Genomic DNA, 17,957 nt, shown 5'->3' on the forward strand with positions numbered 1-17,957 from the left:
AGCAACTACATGCTGTCAAGTCAATTCCAGAGTTCTTATTATTGACCCTTTCTAATGTATTCTAGGTATATAGTGCTCTTCTATTTTCAGGGTGTACTGGGTCTGTGTAGCTTGCCCAAGGCTACACAGGCTGTATATTCTCTCAGGAAGCACACAATGGAAGAGAACTCCCAACCTCTAATCCACTGAGCTATCCAGCCAACAGAGAAAGCTATTAGGAATTTAAAATATATAGATTGGGCTTCTTATGAATCTCTTGTTCCCTGCTGATGTGATGTCATTTTACTGTATAAAGATAGCCATGGTTGGTGGCGCAGAAGTCATAACTAAGAATTCCTAAGTAATTTACTTAATGAAATGTAATTACTCCTATAAAAAATTTACAACGGACACACACAAAACGTAAACAGCAACATAAACACTACAAGAGAAAAAAAAAATCTACAAAAGCATCCTCATAAATCTTAATCACTTAAAGTCATTATAGAATGCTGGTTATAGTGTGTATGCAATATATATATATAAATTACATTAACAGACGATCCTGAGCATTAGTATAATTTTCTGCTGATTATTATTGTTTTGGGTGAGTGATGTCAGCCATTTTTGATGTAAAGATGGTTATGATATTAAATACAGCATCATGATTTCAGCTAAGATGCCACAGTAGGAATAGATGAATACTAAAGTAGCAAACAAACACCCTGTATCTGAGTGGGTTTTCTTAATGTCAAAAGTAGCAACACATCATAAATTATAGTTCTACTTCTGTACAAAATGGCTGGCACTGAAATTAGAAGTACGTTTTGCTCTATGCTTGCATTGGCTTCTCTTTATACATTCCTGAGAACTGACATTTTCACCTAATTCGAGTTTGTAATCAAGCCAAGAAAATTCTACTTTGAATACCATCCATGCTGGCTTAATTTTGGAAATGGTAACAAGATGAAAGAGAAAAGTATTAAGGATCTACATATGGAGGTCTTCATAAAGGTTTATAAGCACCGTTCTCATAAAGTCATACCAATACAAAAAACACTGTCCCATTTACCGTAATTTCCTATCACGCCTCTCATCCGCTCTCCATCCTGTTTTCCTTATCACCTCTTTCTCTCTCCACTGCATGGGCAGTGTGGGGGACATCCCTCCTCCACCCCATTCTCCCTGTCATTCAAGTGTAGGGATGGGCAACATGCCACCTGCAGACTTCATGCAGCCTCCTGGGGGGGGGGCTGATATGTGACCACTCAACCTCTTGGGTGTCCCCAGCACTTCCACAAACATGCATCATTTTTAAAAAGCGGTTTTCAGCTTTAAAGCACCCTTTTGCTCCTGAGGTGGACAACTTTGCTATGTTTTAAGGGGGGCCTTACATCCCTGGGACTCCTGCACCTCAAGTTTTAAATAATCAATTTTTTGTTGTTGTTGTTCACTAGAAGGTGCATTTCCAATTAAGAAAAAAGGATAGACATTTTTGAGTGGTGGGCATCATGGCTGGATCCCCATAAACTGCATGGGCACGTGTGTAAACCCTTGAATCTTTGGAACTCCCTGCATCTGCTCCAATGACAACTATAGTTGACACGCTTAACCTGTTTTGTCTGTAACCCCAGGTAAGGGAATTCTTGACCCCTTGAAGTGCCATGCCTCTTTTGGCACCATTCCTGCATTCTTCTTACTTAGGTCTCAAACCTATTGCATCCTCTCTTTTTTTGCCATTCTATTCATGGCGCAAAGATTGTTTGGAAGAAAAGGAAACAGAAGCAGAATATGATGGATGAGGTCCCAACAGCGTGGTGCAGATTGGGTTGGTGAGCCAGTCTGCTTAGCCCTGGAATAAATGTTATGAAGAAGAAGAAGACAACTATGACACTTACTGACAGATGGGAACCGGTTCCTTGATGCATATTCCTCCGTTTTTGCAATATGCCTCAGGACAATCTGTGCGTGTGGAGGGAGATTGACAAATCGTCAAAATTGTGACAATAGTATTAGGAGAGATATACTGAAATACTGGACTTAATGCCTAGAAACATATAATCAGAAGATCAATCCTTTAGAACCATTCACCTTCCAAATGTCAGTGAATTGTTACTGTCTTCTTGCCCTGCCACTGTCCAGACTTTACCACTGTTAAGAAGAATGGGGGTTTAACAACATCTGGGTGCGCCCATGACATCTGCCATAACTTGTTGAGATGGGTTCAAAATGCCTTATTGACATATTATTGTTTTAAATGTTCAGGTTGTATTTCATTGTACCACTAAAATTTTGTATTATTAACCTATGTGAATTAGCCTGTTGATGAAATACTGCTGTTGCTTAGGGTAAGCAAATTCATAACTTTCAAGCCATTCCTAATAGGCAAATTACAAGTCCCTGCTGTGACCAAACCAGTGTGCAAGTCTAACCTCTGTAGACTATTTGATTCAGTCCAGTAGGTGGGCAGACCTCAGGAAGGGGCTGTAACTCTAAATTCCCACTTAGAAAGAAGCAGGGAAAGCTGGAAAGGACAGAAGCTGCTATTGTCCTGGAGGATGATACATGGAAGTTCAATATTTTTTGTGCAGGAGAGGCACTGGAATGCTGAATCCATGTGGTGATATTTATTTATTACATCTGTATGCCACCTTTCTCCCAGGTGGCAACCCTCAAAGTGGCTCAGTGTTATGCTTTTGTATCAGGCTTTGTGTTTTATTTTCAGTCCTTAAAGAGTGTATACCTGGAACTACTTTCTTTGTGCTGTGGATCTTCTGCCTTGGGTGATAAAGAGATTTGGGATTTGATTTCTGATGCATTTTGTTTTAAAAAGACGTTTATAGGAATTCATTTTTGTTTTTCCTACAAGCAGTTTGTGTTCTGGCACAGTACTGAACTGACTGAAACTCAACAGCATACATTTTGTAGCATCCACTTTAGGTGCATTTTTATCACTGTTGGTGTTCATTACAATGGACCCTTGACTTACAGACGGCTTGACTTACAGACTTTTTGAGTTACAGACTTCTCTGGCCGCAAAATTTAGGTTTGACTTGCAGACTGAGATTTGACTTACAGACCAGAAAAAAACCAAAATGGAACAAAAATGGCCTGTTACAGGATTAATTGGTTTTCAATGCACTGTAGGTCAATGGAGACTTGACTTACAGACTTTTTGACTTGAGAACCGCCTTCCAATACGGATTAAGTTCTCAAGTCAAGACCCCACTGTATTTGAAACTGGAAGACAAGGAGGAAGCAGTTAATCCTGCTACCTTCCACCTTTTCTGGGCTTCTGCCTTTTTAATTTCCTTTTACCCACAAGGAATGAAGCTTGCTATAGCAAACTGCGAAGATAGGTAGAAGACAGGACTTCAGGAAATGTTGGCTGGAGATGCCACCACTGACTTTTCATGATGGAGAATGTCAGACAAGAAGAGAAGAACTCTATTTTCAGGTAATAAAGTGTGCAACCCACTTCCTTAGGTTTAATTCCACATTGTACAACAGGAAATATCTGCCTAAAATTTGACTGAAGACTACCACACAATCAGAAAATAAGAGAAGACATCTGGAAAAATTCAAATACATTGGATCATAATCCTATTGTGAAATATCGGATGCATGCGTGAAATTCTGCAAGTGGTTTTCATAGTTGTTTTGGTACACAACTGATCAAGGTACATCCCAGTGTGCAATGCACAGCTTGAATGATTGCACATAAGAGCTATACAAAGCTGCGCAAGGATTCTGCATGCTTCCCCTCTTTGCAGGCTTTTAAAAAAATGAAGTTGTGACTTATAACTGGAAGGTTACCTGAACAGCTAGATTCATCAGGAACAAAATCAATACAATCTGCGATACCATCACATCGCTGGGAGACTGGAATGCAGCTGTTAGTCGAGGGACATAGTACAAACCCATCAAAGCAATCTTTAATAGCTAAATAAAGGAAACAGACAAGATGAGCAGAGATTCTTGTTATTTAGTGTTGCAGCACTTCAAATTAAACATACAGCTGGTTCATCACATCATACTGGAGTCTGTTTTCCATTCATTTTTGTGCCATTTCCCACTAAAGTTCACAGTGCTACAAACGTACAATGTCCAAAGAGTTTACTTATGAATATATACAACAATATGCTCCATTGTGCTCTCAGATTCTGAAAAACAATGTCTTGATGTTCCCATAGAGGCTTCTAAATCATCCCTTCTCCTGCAAAGCCTTGCCTCTTGTAGGTTACGGAGGGAGAAGAGAGGACTACTTACTGCTCTCTTTTATCCATGATTAGAGATAAGAGCTGGAATTCCCCTCTGTACCACTCTCCTTTCCAATAGGGCAATGGTTCCAAATCTTGGGTCCCCAGGTGTAGACTAAAACTCCCAGATGTCTTCAGCACTATGTGTGCTGGTCAGGATTTCTGGGAATTGTAGTCCAAGAAAATCTGGGGACCCAAGGCTGGGAAGAGAGAGGGAGGATGAAACCCGGTGGAACCATTGATTTGAGCCCAATTATATCATGACTATATCCCTATGTCACCAGCCCACTTTTGAAAAGAACTGGCACCAGTTCGATCCCCACCCTGCTCTCTAAATTTGTAAGTTAAGCTAGGAAAATGTTTTGTTTTGTTTTGGCTAAAGACTAGAATGGGTACCCACTGTGATGCAGTGAGTAGAGTGATGGACTAGGATTCGGAAGACCTGGGTTCAATTCCCTGGCTCTACCATAGAATCTCACTGGGAGGAAGAACTAGTATAACCATTCTTTGAACAACTCACTCAGCTTGGAAACTCTATTAGGATCTCTATAAGTCAGTTCCAACTTGATAGCACATAATAACAAAGACCAGGGTAAACATGCATCCAGTCAAAGTGGATGCAAAGGTACAAAGGACAAACAGGTATAAAGTGTGTACCATTTAAGTGCATGAAAAATATTCCAAAAAATACTCAGAAATTGTGAAATCCTTTGAGTGTAGATGCTTCAAAGTCCAAACCAGAAGGCTAGTTCATGGTATTTCTGTATACATCAGCTTTTGATGAATCACTGCAGACTGCCTGAATTGACTCCATTTAAAAGTATGAGCGCTTGTGAAACATCTCTACATGTTGTTTGTGATGGCTCTTTTGCACACTGAAGTCATCACTTGATGCTTCACAGACAAAGTGATAAATGCAAGCTCGCCAAATCCTGTGAATGACACAGAGCTTTGAATATGTTACTAAACAGACAGTATAACAGCTTTGTTAGAGTCGAACATTCTGAACACTACACCAACACTTCATTAGCTTGTTGTAGGTTAACTGGTTTATAAGAAATCTGTTTTTGGTTCATCACATCTATGCTGGAATTAACCATCTGAATTACTGGGGGACTATTCATGATATAGGGCTCTATTTTTAATGCATTTCTGTAATATTTGGTATTCATGCTGTCTGGGAAGGTATTCACTGTACATAAATGTTTGCTTTTTCTATCTGTAAATTACAAACATATTCTGAAAAAAAAATAAAGAAGAGGATGGCCTTGCATTTCAGAACAAGATGCAAATATGCTACAACCCAGAGGTGCCTTGGATTTAATATAATATTGAAATTATAACAGTGAATGAAAATTTGATCATATAAAATGCCAAGCACAAATGATTCTGCTTAAGTTATTAAATAGTCATACAAAAAGCAATGTTTATCATGGTACCAATAATTTACAGCCTCAGTATTTTGGTTTGTATTGCTCAGAACAAAACATGCCACAGCTGCAGCATACATTGCTTTTCTAACTCTGCATACTGTTATGCAGTCACATTCAATTTTAATCTCTGAGGCTACCTAACCTCAAGGAACTTTCAAGGGTTAATCTTGAGGAAAATGCTGAAGCCTCCTAATTATTCATGATGGGATCAGTGATCTATGGGATGTGACCCACAACTGTGCTTATTCTTCCAGAAACTAACAACATCCAGTCATTAGGAGATATTAACTAATAAAATAGTCTGTAGAATTGTCTATGATTACTACTTTTCAACCTCACAGTTCAATAGCTTATGCTTAGATTCCAACCCAAACACATACATATTTAAAGGTTCACTTGTTCCTTCATTCTGGTAATTTCACATTATGAAGTATTTATCTGGGAACAGTAATATGAAAAAGAACCGGAGAAAAATAAACAGCAAATGACTGATATTCACCCAGCCAATCTGTGTAAATAATGTGCATAACAGTTGTGTGTTATATGCTGTCAATTGAAACCAACTTAGAGCAACTCTAAACCTTTACCAATTCCACACACATGCCCATGAATTTCCACAGTCAAGTGGAGATTTGAACCCAGGTCTCCTGAGTCTTATTCTGTCACTACACCACACAAGGTAAACTTTAACCATCATACAATGTTTTAAATTGCATTACTAGTTCAGCGGTTTAGCAATGATGCAGGCACAGTCCTCAGTGCAAGAATTTCATAAAAACTGACCCTAACTAAAGCACTTTCAAATCACATGGGATTAATAAGGCAATTGGGCAGACATTTAATTCTCTCCTGCTGAAGTCAGTGGGATTTGAACATTCCTAGATTTCAGGGGCTCCAGGCAAGACCGCCATGTTCCCCACCTGTTAAATGAATGGACTTCTATTTATAGACAGAAAGTTCGGCTTGTACATCAAGGCTTCCATATCCAAAAGGAATGGCTGCTTAAAGAGTTATCAATCAGGAAAAATAAAAATAAAGAAGAAAAATTTTTACAGCACCTTAAAGACAAGCTGCCATATTTTAATAAGAGCTTTTATGGACAAGTCCTCAGACTTTAGTCTTTAAAGTACCACAACAGTTTTGTCTTATTTGATTTTGTTTTTGTCTGACACACTAGCACAGACCAACACAGCTACCTCTTCTAAAACAGTTATCAATCAAACATTCAATTTTATTTACTTATCATCTTTCTCCTACGTAAGGAACTCACCGTGGCTTACAATGATTAAAATATATATAGAAAGCATCCTAAATCATTTAAAAGAGGTTAGACAAAAAAAAATTTTAAGCATTATCAAAAACATGTATACATGTTAAAATACTACAGCAAAGGAAAGGTTTTGAAAACCTATCCAAACACGTGTCATGCTATATATCAGCCAAATGACAGAGAAAATACATTAGAGATATGTGTTTACTTTTAATGGATTTCATACAAGCCATCTTTCTTCTTCAAAACAGATTACATTTGCTATCATAATGACCCACACCAGCTTTTGCATGTGGAGTGTAAAGAAGTATTTTTAGCTGTACAATATAAGCACATCTAAAAGCACTTGTGTTTCCCTTTTCAGTTTTTTTTTAAATTCTAAGTACTGCATTTATAACAGTTGATTAGTGAACATGAACTTCGTGACTACTTAATCCTCGGAATCTTCTGGTCATAACTTGTGTCACCTTGTAATGTCATGTCTCTGAGATTCAGACAAATCCCATACCAGGAGCACACATAAGAAAATCAAACATCCTTTAGCTTGACTGAGCACACAATTTTAACAGCTTACTATAGGAATTCATAAATTTGAGTTTGATGAGTTTCGATAGTTTGGCTCTGAGTAGGATTAGTTCAATTAGCTCAATCTTATAAGAACCAGATGACTTTTCTTTTACTTCTGTTACTTTAAGTTAATAGGAAATGATCAGGCTTTTAGCCAATAATTTGATGCTATGCTTTGGTATAGCCATGTTAATTTGGTATAGCCATGTTAATTGCTTGCAAGAAAAATAACAAAGAATCTTGTACCACCTTAACCAAAACATACTTATTATAGTATGTGGAATATTTGTGGCCTAGAGTGGATTCCAGTCCACAGGCTTATAGTATAAGTAATGTTTAAGTTTTTAAAGTATTACCAGAATTTTTGGTGTTTTAGATTTATTTTTCTCTCATCTCACTTTATGTGATCCTCTAGAAAAAGGAATCCTCAGAGATTGTAAGGTTAGTGAGAAATAGTCATAGAGTAAATTAATTATTAAAAATGTAAAAAAAATTATAAAACTAAATTTATATTGAAAATGGAACTTTTTACTATTTAGATTTTTAATTGATATTTAAATTTGCATTATGTTACTATCCTAAAAGTCTTAGCAGAATGGACACAGAAAATCCCACCTATTATATGATTCCTCCCCACCTTACTCTTGTTGCCCATTTAGAGTTTTTGAAAGTTTCAGATACATCCTGCCCAAAACATTATCTTGGTTTCACTTTCTCCATCCCATTTAGGACCTGCCCACACTGGCATATAGATAGGATATACAGCTTTTTTGGATTAAAAAAAAAAGACCTCATCTCCTAGTATTTCTCCTTAGAGCAACAATCCATCCTTCCCCTTTAAAAGCTGTTGTGCACCTTTCTGGCCTAGTGGTAAAGCGTGCATTCTATTTGGCATGCTCCTTGCTTAGCTAGGAGATAGCAGCCTCCAGAAGCTGTAGATTCCGAGGGAGAGCTTGAGAGAGAAAGTGGGGGCTGAATTAGGAGAGGGAAGCAGGGAGGGGGAGGGGAGGGAAAGGAGTGGCTTAATTGACAGGGAAGTGCTTAATTGACAGCTGGTTGGGCTACAAGGGACTGTTTGCTGTTCAGACAGGAGGAGCATGCCAGATGGCATAGTGCTCCTCCCTCCAACCTCAACAGACCCTCCCTTTGTAGCCCAATCTACCACACACTCAAAATAGCTAGTTTGGACAGGCCCTTAATCCCATCTCTTCATTTCCTTACTCTCTGCCTTTTTAGTTTATGTCAGACTTTTCATCAAGGTGGGCACTATAGAGCGAGCAACAGAAAACTCCAAAAATCTTCCTGGAATGATCCATAATTAAACTAAAATTATTTCAGAGGCTACCAAAATATGGTGACATCAGGTTTTACCTCAGTGAATTTGTCTCTCTTAATTTCTATATACAAAGAACTGCCACCTAAAAACATGGCAGGTCTATGAAAAAAAAAGGCTGGAGATGAAATTTAACCTAAATTTATCAAAACAGGCAGGCTCAGCATGGAACCAATCTTTTAGTTCTGTGCACATATAAGAATACCCCCAATTTTGGACTCTCTACCATTCACAGTTTCTAAGTGTTGTAGATACATAGATAATGCTTTGGAACCTCCTTTTTTAAACATTTTTTTTGTGATTTACTTCTGAATAAAATTTATGAATACCACAAAAATGCTGATTTGCTCATAGTGTTATTCCATTTTCTTATTTCTTAATCTTAATTTCTTAATCCCATTTAAAAAAATGTTTTTAAATTCTGTTTATTTTCTTTTTCCTTGTCGTGCTACCTTGGTGTGATTTGTATCACAGCTCAATGGCTTGAATCATTTAGAGGGCTTTTGGCTTTTTTTGTTCTTTTGTTTTTGTTCTACTCCGAATTCTCTTCCATCCCACAACAAAATTCTCTTGCTAAAATACCTTAGTAGAGAGTAAAGTTACTTTTCTAATGCTAATCATTGACAGTTTACTTTTATAAAGCTAACTGTAATGCAACTATCTTCAGTTGTGGGGAGCAAAATTATAACTGTAACACTTAAAATGAGCTGTCTGGATAACTTAGTGACAGAGGTTGGGAGTTTGATTCCCCACTGTATTTTCTGGGAGGAAAGGTGTTGTGTGGCATTGGGTAAGCAACATGGACCCCAGAGCATTCCCAGAAGGGAATAGTAAATTACTTCTGAATACATTATACTTCAAAAACCCAGAGAACCTGGTATCAATTTGATGGCATGTGATCATTATTATATTAACACTTAAAATATATTTTTAAGCTTGGCACACAACTAGTACAACTGTTGTGTGTGCAAAAAAAACTCAGTTCACATACTGCTAGCAGTGACTTAGGCTTCTAAATCTGTCACTAGGACCATTTAGAATGATAGATGCCTCAAGATTGAAACTCAAGTACCTATTATTCTCTGCAATACACTAAGCTTCAGGCAGAAACTTAACTGTAACTCAGAGTTCTCCGGCTAGTTTAATGTTTACCCTTTCCCTTAAGTTGCATTTATGGCTTTGCCGTTAATGAATATTGCATGTGGTCCAGGGTTTCTGACAGTTAAGACTAACTTTTCTGAGAGACAATTAACACCATCTCATGAATGTTTCATGCTGCTGATATTAAATATATGTAGGATCATGAATGTTAATAAAGTTTTTACAGGTGCTGCTAATCTTGCTTGTACCATAAGGGAAGAACAATCTCAGTTAAGGGATAAATTTTTTAAAGAACTGTCTTTCAAAGTTTATAGGGACACAAGCTGGATCCTTTTGATTGTCAAATAAAGGGCAGAAAAGTCATTTCCCATTCATAACTCTCTGTTGAGGCATGTGGGTAATGTGTGTATAAGCGTTCATTATTTCTCTATTTAAAAATTATATTACACTCACACAGAGAGACTCTCTAATGAGCAAAGTTAGACTCAGTTCGAATTCAGAACAGCAGAAGAGTTGGCTAAGTACAGGATTTGTAAAAATAAACAACAATTTTGTGCTTTTGCGAGACAGAGCAGGAAATAAAACCCGCCATATTGATCAGGTCACTGCTGAGCCACTGCTTCAGCAGCGTGGGCTCATCTTTGCCTCCCTCCGTGGATGATGTGGGACTCTTAGTCTCTCGAGAATGGATGAGGTGAGAGGGCGGAGCGTCAGGTTATTTAAGGACATTCCCCCCCTCTGCCCGGCCTCTTCCTTTTCTGGCACCAGTGAAGGAGAGAGCTCTGCTAATGCTGTGTTGTTGCAAAGTGCATCATTGTTTGGAGGCCTCTGAGGACATCACTCGGGAGTCTAGGGGGGTCTGATTCATAATGTCATTTGATTTACTTGGCTAATTTTTGTACCTTCCCATAAACTCTGTGTGAATTTAATTTATATTAATTGATTACTTTAAGTTTAAATAAATTTATTATTACGGGGGTAGTGCTGCGAAAGGGGGGGATCGCACCTCGGCACAATTGAAACTTGAATAGTTGCTGGGTAGCTTTAAGGAGATAAATATAGGAGACTTACTTCAGCCAAAGGGCCAGTGTCGAGCACGCCTCGCTTGCTCGGCGGTTCATTAACCCACAGCTTGAGAGGGTCAGGTAAGTAGGAGGCAGCCGAGGTTTGCTGCGATTTCTTGGAGCCACAGCAGTCAGTTTGGAGGATCTGCAGCAGCTCGGGGTGTGTGCGGCATGATTGTTAGGCCCAATGGCCATTGGTGCTTAGATTCTCCCCCCCACACACACCATCCTACTTACTCCAGGGGTTGGAGTTTATAGAGTCTGGGTAGTGCTCCATGCGAATAGCGCCACCAGTTTGGTGACTTGGTGACGTAGCTGAGGCCAGGAGGCACCAGATTTGAATTGTTTTACATTCATTCCCCATCTAGATCAAGGATATAAATACGATAAGTAATAAATAGATAATAAAATAAATAATTGATTTTAAAATAATAATAATAATAATAATAATAATAATAATAATAATAATAATAATAATAATAATAATAATAATAATAATAATAATAATAATAATAATAATAATAATAATAATAGAATCAATTAGCAATTAATAAGATATTACATATATAGTAATAAATAATTAATTCTGTTAGGTATAGATAGTGTGTAGGCTCATTTAATTAATTTGACTCTGGCAATTAATTATTAGGGGCTTCTGGAGTAGCATTAAAATTAATTATATTTTATACATTAGAAAGCAGAAAAGCTATTTCACTAAAATTAATTGGATATTGGCTTCATCAGTTCCAAGCTGAATAAATAATCTGATCACACGTAATCACTCAACGAAGCATAGTTTATTGTTTTCATAGCATACTTAATTAAAATGATTAATAGTTGTTTTGGGAAGTTATAAAGTGCTTCATTGTGCAGAGGCTGGGTTACATTGGGGTAGTGGTTACAGCCGAGAATTGTAAGCTAATCTTTTCTTGCACTTTGGTGGTGGTCTATGCAATGTGGGATTGATAACTGAGTTTAGTAGCTAAGCTGGTGAGACTCGTGGTGCTAGGTTCAGAATTAGTGCTATGCGTAAGGGTCAGGGCAAGAAAAAAGGGAAACAACCAAACAGGAAATGGCCCCCACCTCAATCTTCATCAGATGAGGAATCTTGGCCTGTAAGGCAGCAGCTACAAGGAAAAAAAAACTGCTCTGGAGCCTGCAAAATTATCACTCGAGCGACAGGCACCTCAGGCCAGTGAGGCTGAGCCATGTCACTTAGCTAGGGAGGCTAACAGCCATCGTAAGGGAAATCTTAAAGCAATAGCTAATCACCTGATGTCTAGATTTACTGTTCTTGAAGCGGAGCAGCAATCGGCAGGGACATCCAGAGGTGATGCAGATAGGACAACAGCTACACCACGGTCACGGTATATGGACAAAAGGTGAAGGGCATCAACTATGGCCCCGTCTGGTTCTGCAGCTGTAGTTCCAACAGGCAAGAAGTGGTGGACATAGAAGACCTGGATCAGCTATATGGCAGAGAGGAGCCAGGCAACGCCTTCAACAGGTGAGTCAGCCATTGCACCGGGCACTCAGTCACCAATTCCTGCCTGGCCTTGGGCTGGCAGTGGACAATTTAGTTCTCACTTTTATACGCCATAAGACACACAGGGTTTCAGGGCCTCTACAGCTGCGGCCTTGGGATACCATACAGATGAAATTAAGTGTCTGGGTTGGTGGTCTTAATCCAATTATTGTAGGCATTTGTAGGTATATTAGAACACTTCCTAACGTATAGGCAGGGGCCTGGTTTGGTTATGTCTCTGCAGGTTCTGTGGTGACGCGCGTTATGCGGCTGCATCCCCATGGGGGAACAACCTGAGCCTTGCAGCCAGAGCCCACATCGTATAGAAAGGGCTGTGTGGAATGCTGTGGAGCCAGTTATGCAGGGTGGTGGCCTTTGGCCAATTTCCATCAGATCTATTGGTAATACATCTGGGTGGCAACGATTTGGCCAGGTTTCATGGAAAGGCTTCATTTTGGACGTTTTATGCTACCTGAGATGGTTGAAGGCCACGTATCTGGCCATACGTATAGTACGGTCGATGATTGTCCCTTGGTTGGCATGGAGAGATGCCAGGAATTTTTCCCCATTAACACAGCATACAGGAGTGTTAACCAGGAGGTTTGCAGAGTGATCAGTGCCAGCCTTGGATTGGTGATTGGTCACCAGAGGATCCACTTGGATAGGACTGCGTTTTTTCAGAACGATGGTGTACATCTGTTCAATTTGGGTTTGGATGTCTTCCTTGAAGACATCAAGGGAAACCCACTTGCTGAGCTTTATAGGCTCGATGGCAGGCATGGGACTTAGCATGGATAATCCCTATGCTGTGGCAGGTAGTGCAGATATACAGTGGTGCCTGGCAAGACGAGCGCCCCGTTTAACGACAAAATCGCATTATAATGAACTTTTTGCGATCGCAAAAGTGATCACTTTACGATGGTTTCAATGGGGGAATTTCACTTTGCGATGATCGGTTCCCTGCTTCGGGAACCAATTCTCGCAAAACGACAATTTTCGGCCAACTGATTGGTGGTTTAAAAATGGCTGCTGGGTTAAAAAAATGGCTCCCTGCTCTTTTCTGGGATGGATTCCTCGCTGCACGGGCAGCGAAAATGGCCACGCTATGGAGGATCTTCACTGGACGGTGAGTTTTAAGTCCATAGGAACGCATTAATTGGGTTTTAATGCGTTTCTATGGGCTTTTTTATTTTGCATTACAACATTTTCGTTCTACAGCGATTTCGCTGGAACGAATTAACATCGTAATGCGAGGCACCACTGTAACAGGTTTTCTGGTGAATCCCATTACAAACTCAAGTAAGCTATAGCCCATCTGACGTCCTAGTGTTGCGGACTGTGCAATTACAGTGGTTGGCGGGAAAGATATGCTGGGGCCCCAACCGGACCAACAGTCAACAAGGAGAAGCTGGCTTGAGTTCCGCGGGTGATCAAATTGTAGCCAACCAGATTCTCACTGTCTGCGAGAACGTGGGGCCAGGGACTCGCCCATTTTTGCTTAAGGGGCCTTTGAGATCACTACAGTTTAACCTGATTCCGCACTATGGCAGGCCACCCTTTGCCAAAGGATGGCAACATTGATTATGATTAATAAAATGGCCCATGTTTTAATCCATAATTCTTGTCTCACGTCTTTATTCCGGGGTTGAGAGGACAATAATAGCTATAATGTGCCACTAACATATATACCCTACTATCAAGCTCTTCTGACAGTATTGCCGGAAACTTTCTGTCTACACAAATCTTTAAATCAGACAAGCCAAGAATTTTGTGGTGGGACCAGTGGCAGAGATGAAGGCTTCCAAAAATCTGAGTGACAGTTTTTTGGATTGCTTCACTTTTAATTCTAGATTTTTGTCTTATATTTACAGAGCATATGTATTCCTCAGTCTAGCTTCTGCTCTAGGAAAATATTTTTTACTTGACAGAAATTGAGGCCAATGCCCAGAAAAGAATTTGGGTGGTCTGTGGTACTGAGAAGCCTTCTTCTTCTTTTTTTTTTAAAGTAACTACTTGGCTTTCTAGACTGAGAGGGTATCTCGGAATTTGGAATGAACACAAGATGTATTATATGATGCTGACATTATATATTGTGCTTGTTATGTGCCATCAAGTCAACTCCAATTTATGGCGACCCTATGAATGAGTGACCTCCAAAACGTCCTATCCTCAACAGCCCTGCTCAGCTCTTGAAAACTCAAGCCTGTGGCTTCTTTTGGGGAGTCATTCCATCTCCAAATTGGTCTTCCTCCTTTCCTGTTGCCTTCCACATTTCCTAGAATTCTTGCCTTTTCCAGAAAAACCTGTCTTCTCAAGATATGCCCCAAATAGGACAGCCTCACTTTCATCATTATACAGAAATGTAAATGTCTGCCAGTGCCATAAACAGTGTACCACATTTTTAAGAACACATTTTTAGACACACTTCTCTTTTTTTTTCGACTACAGTTTCAGAATCCCTGAAACATGGGCATGGCTCTCTGAAGGACTAGGGTATGTCATGTCTAGAGAATTAGAACAGGAATTGGCAAATATCCAGCTTGCAGGATCTGCTTTTTCTTTCTTTCTTCAACCATAAACTCAAAATAGATTTCTGATGTCACTTTTTTATCAACAGAGGACCCAAGGCAGCTCCCAGCAACCAAAACTGCACAATAATTTGAGCCTAAGAATAAGTTGTGGTAAGAGCTCCTTGTCCTTCCATACAAAAATCCACGTGTTAAACACAAACTTTTGCAGTTCCAGCAACATCATGGGAATGGGAAGGATGGGCAGCCTTCCCCCCTCACTCGTTAACAACTCCTTCCAATCTATTACAAATCACCTTGAGATTTATCCAGATCTACTTTCTGTCCCTGCCTGAACTAAAAGAGAAACAAACGATGGTCTATTGCTTTTCAGTAAATTACAGCACAACCTTATGCACGTTTGTTCAGATATAAATTCTGCTACCTCTAATGATGGGAAGTTCTATGTCAAAACCCTTGGAAAGGACCACACTGCCTTCTCACATTCAACCTGAAGTGAAGTTGGTCATTTTTGTGTCCAAAGCTTTTAAGAAAACAATTGCAAGCGAGTTTGTGACTTACGGCAATTAGCTTCATCTTCGTTGAACATACAGTCAGGCACACCATCACATCTCAAGAGTGATGGGATACACAGCTGGTTGGCACATTGGAACTCGGTGTCCTTACAGAGCCTTGGGGAAGCTGCAGTAGGTTTCTCAATGGGACAAGCTATTTCATCACTTCCATCAGCACAATCTTCCACTCTGTTGCATTTTGCAGACAGGGGCACACACTGCTTCACATACACACAAGTGAATTGGTCACTGTTACAGGTTGGAGGTTGGGGTGCAACAGAACCTAGAAAGAGATAAACAGGATCAAAATTTCAGCTCTCTTCAGCTCCCTCCCTAGATTAGGAGCCACAGAACTCCCTCACCTTACTATTTATTGTTTTCTTAGCTCTTGAGTTATTTTGAGGGTTGGGGTATGGAGTAAGCTTCAGGATAGCCTTAGGCTGCAATCCTGGACTTATTTAGTTCTAAACACCTCCTACCAATCTTTTATGGGATGTATTACTCTCAATATAAAGTACATACATAAGATTGTAGCACTAACTATGGTTAATTAACACCTTCCTTCTACAATAACAGCCACAATTTTGTTGGTGTTTATGGTGTTTGTGTAATTTGCCATTCCTAATTGTGGCTAATTGGCAAAGTGTCAGGATGTGTTCTAATTAAGTGCCTGATTGGGCTACCAAGAAGCACACTTACCAATTAATCACATCATGTTGCACAAACTGTATGGAGTTCTCACCATTCTTTTCTCATTGATTAAATGGCATTATACTTAAAGCATTATACTAAGACTGATGCAACGTAGGGTCAAATTGGACATTATGCTTAGTTAGAAACCTATCTAGTTATTAAAACAACTCTTTGTCCTAATACATCTCCATGTCCGCCACAATTATCTTGCATCCTAAGGTGTTTTGTTTTGCGATTCATCATTGAAAGGTGCACATAGGTCCAATATGCAAGTCTTGTTTCTCAGGCATCCTCTCATAGGTCGAACATGCTAATATCTGGAAATCCTCTGACTATTTAGTCTGACCTTTTCAGTGCAGTCTTAACGTCTGCTCATATGATGAGCTCTAAGTTCATGTGAGGGGTTCTTTCCAGGTAATTGTGTAGGACAATTATGTGCAACCTAATTTCCCTTGACCATCTCAGAGAGCATTTTTTTCAGTTTTCAGAGGAGGAGGGAAGGAAAGAAAGAGAGTCTCATTACCTTGAATAATGAGAATGGTTAGATCCTAGGCAGAATTAGGGCCCATTCTGACATCTCAGTCTTTCGAAGAGGAGTTTAAAAGGGGGTGAATCATAAATGCTATGATTCAGCATTTATTCACAAACCTTCTTTGGAAAGGTTTTTCTTTACTTTGAGGGGAAAAAATCCATTGAAATATGTCAAAATAAACGTGTTTAGGATTCAGGGGCCAAGATATTAAAGAGTGAAATGTGGTTGAGATTTAGACAGAGAAATATCTGAAAGTTTATCAGATTCTTACTCCATTAATCCAGGGTAAATGTGAAACCAATACCATAGAAAATCAGTGGAAATGCCTTAGATTGATAGAATACTTTCAAGGTCTTTTCAGATAAAGTGGTGTTGAGCTGTCAGCTACTAAACAATGAACACAGCAATGTTTTATGTTTCATTGCCTGGAATTTTCATCAACATTGTCTCATTAACATTAATGATTCAGTATCTCCTGCAGCATTAAACTTTGGTTGAAATGTGTTATACTCTTAGGCTGGCTCAGGCATGCACTGTGACATAATTTGGGTCCTTGAATATGAAAGCAGTAATAAACATTTATATAGAAAACCAATGAAATACTTCAACTTAGAAGATATTGGGAGTACAACATGCTTTTGTTTATTCAAAGGATAGGGTAACTGAAGTTCTGTCATTTCAGGATCCTACCTTATTTCACACTTATTCAGACTACTTCTAAACACATCCTCCTAACACTTTGGCAATTGTAACTTTCAACTTCTGACCTTTATTTGACAGTGAATGGCCCAGATTTGTTCCAGAATCAAAATCTACCACTCTAGGAAATGTATTTGATACAGTGCCCTATTCCCAAATTTCCATTCTTTAAAATGAAAAATGACCCAGCTTTGTCTGGACGCTAGTTCTCCTCTGAAAAACCAGCAATAGCGTTTTACTCATTACAGTTCTGTTCCTCCACCTTGGTGTAGTGCAGCTCCCTCCCCCGGCTTTTTATCTACATAACAACCCTCTGAGAGAAGCCTATAGAGAAAATTTCATGGCCCAAGTGATGTTCATGATTGATGGGATTTTGGATCGCATGTTCCCTCTCTTTCTCTGCCATTCTAGCTACAACCT

At 39.2% G+C, this 17,957-nt stretch overlaps 1 protein-coding gene across 1 annotated transcript in view; it reads right to left on the reverse strand.

Annotated features, from left to right (window-relative positions):
- The window catches only part of MALRD1 (MAM and LDL receptor class A domain containing 1), a 215,974-nt gene that overhangs the window by 37,708 nt on the left and 160,309 nt on the right, over positions 1–17,957 (reverse strand). The window contains exons 26-28 of the mRNA XM_078378260.1: positions 15,621–15,896; positions 3,796–3,921; positions 1,878–1,941 (exon numbers count right to left, since the gene is read on the reverse strand). Coding sequence (XP_078234386.1) covers positions 1,878–1,941; positions 3,796–3,921; positions 15,621–15,896 — 466 coding nt within the window. The remainder of the gene's footprint in view (positions 1–1,877; positions 1,942–3,795; positions 3,922–15,620; positions 15,897–17,957) is intronic.

Source organism: Pogona vitticeps, chromosome 6 (genome assembly GCF_051106095.1).
Source record: "Pogona vitticeps strain Pit_001003342236 chromosome 6, PviZW2.1, whole genome shotgun sequence".
NCBI classification, from domain to species: domain Eukaryota; kingdom Metazoa; phylum Chordata; class Lepidosauria; order Squamata; family Agamidae; genus Pogona; species Pogona vitticeps.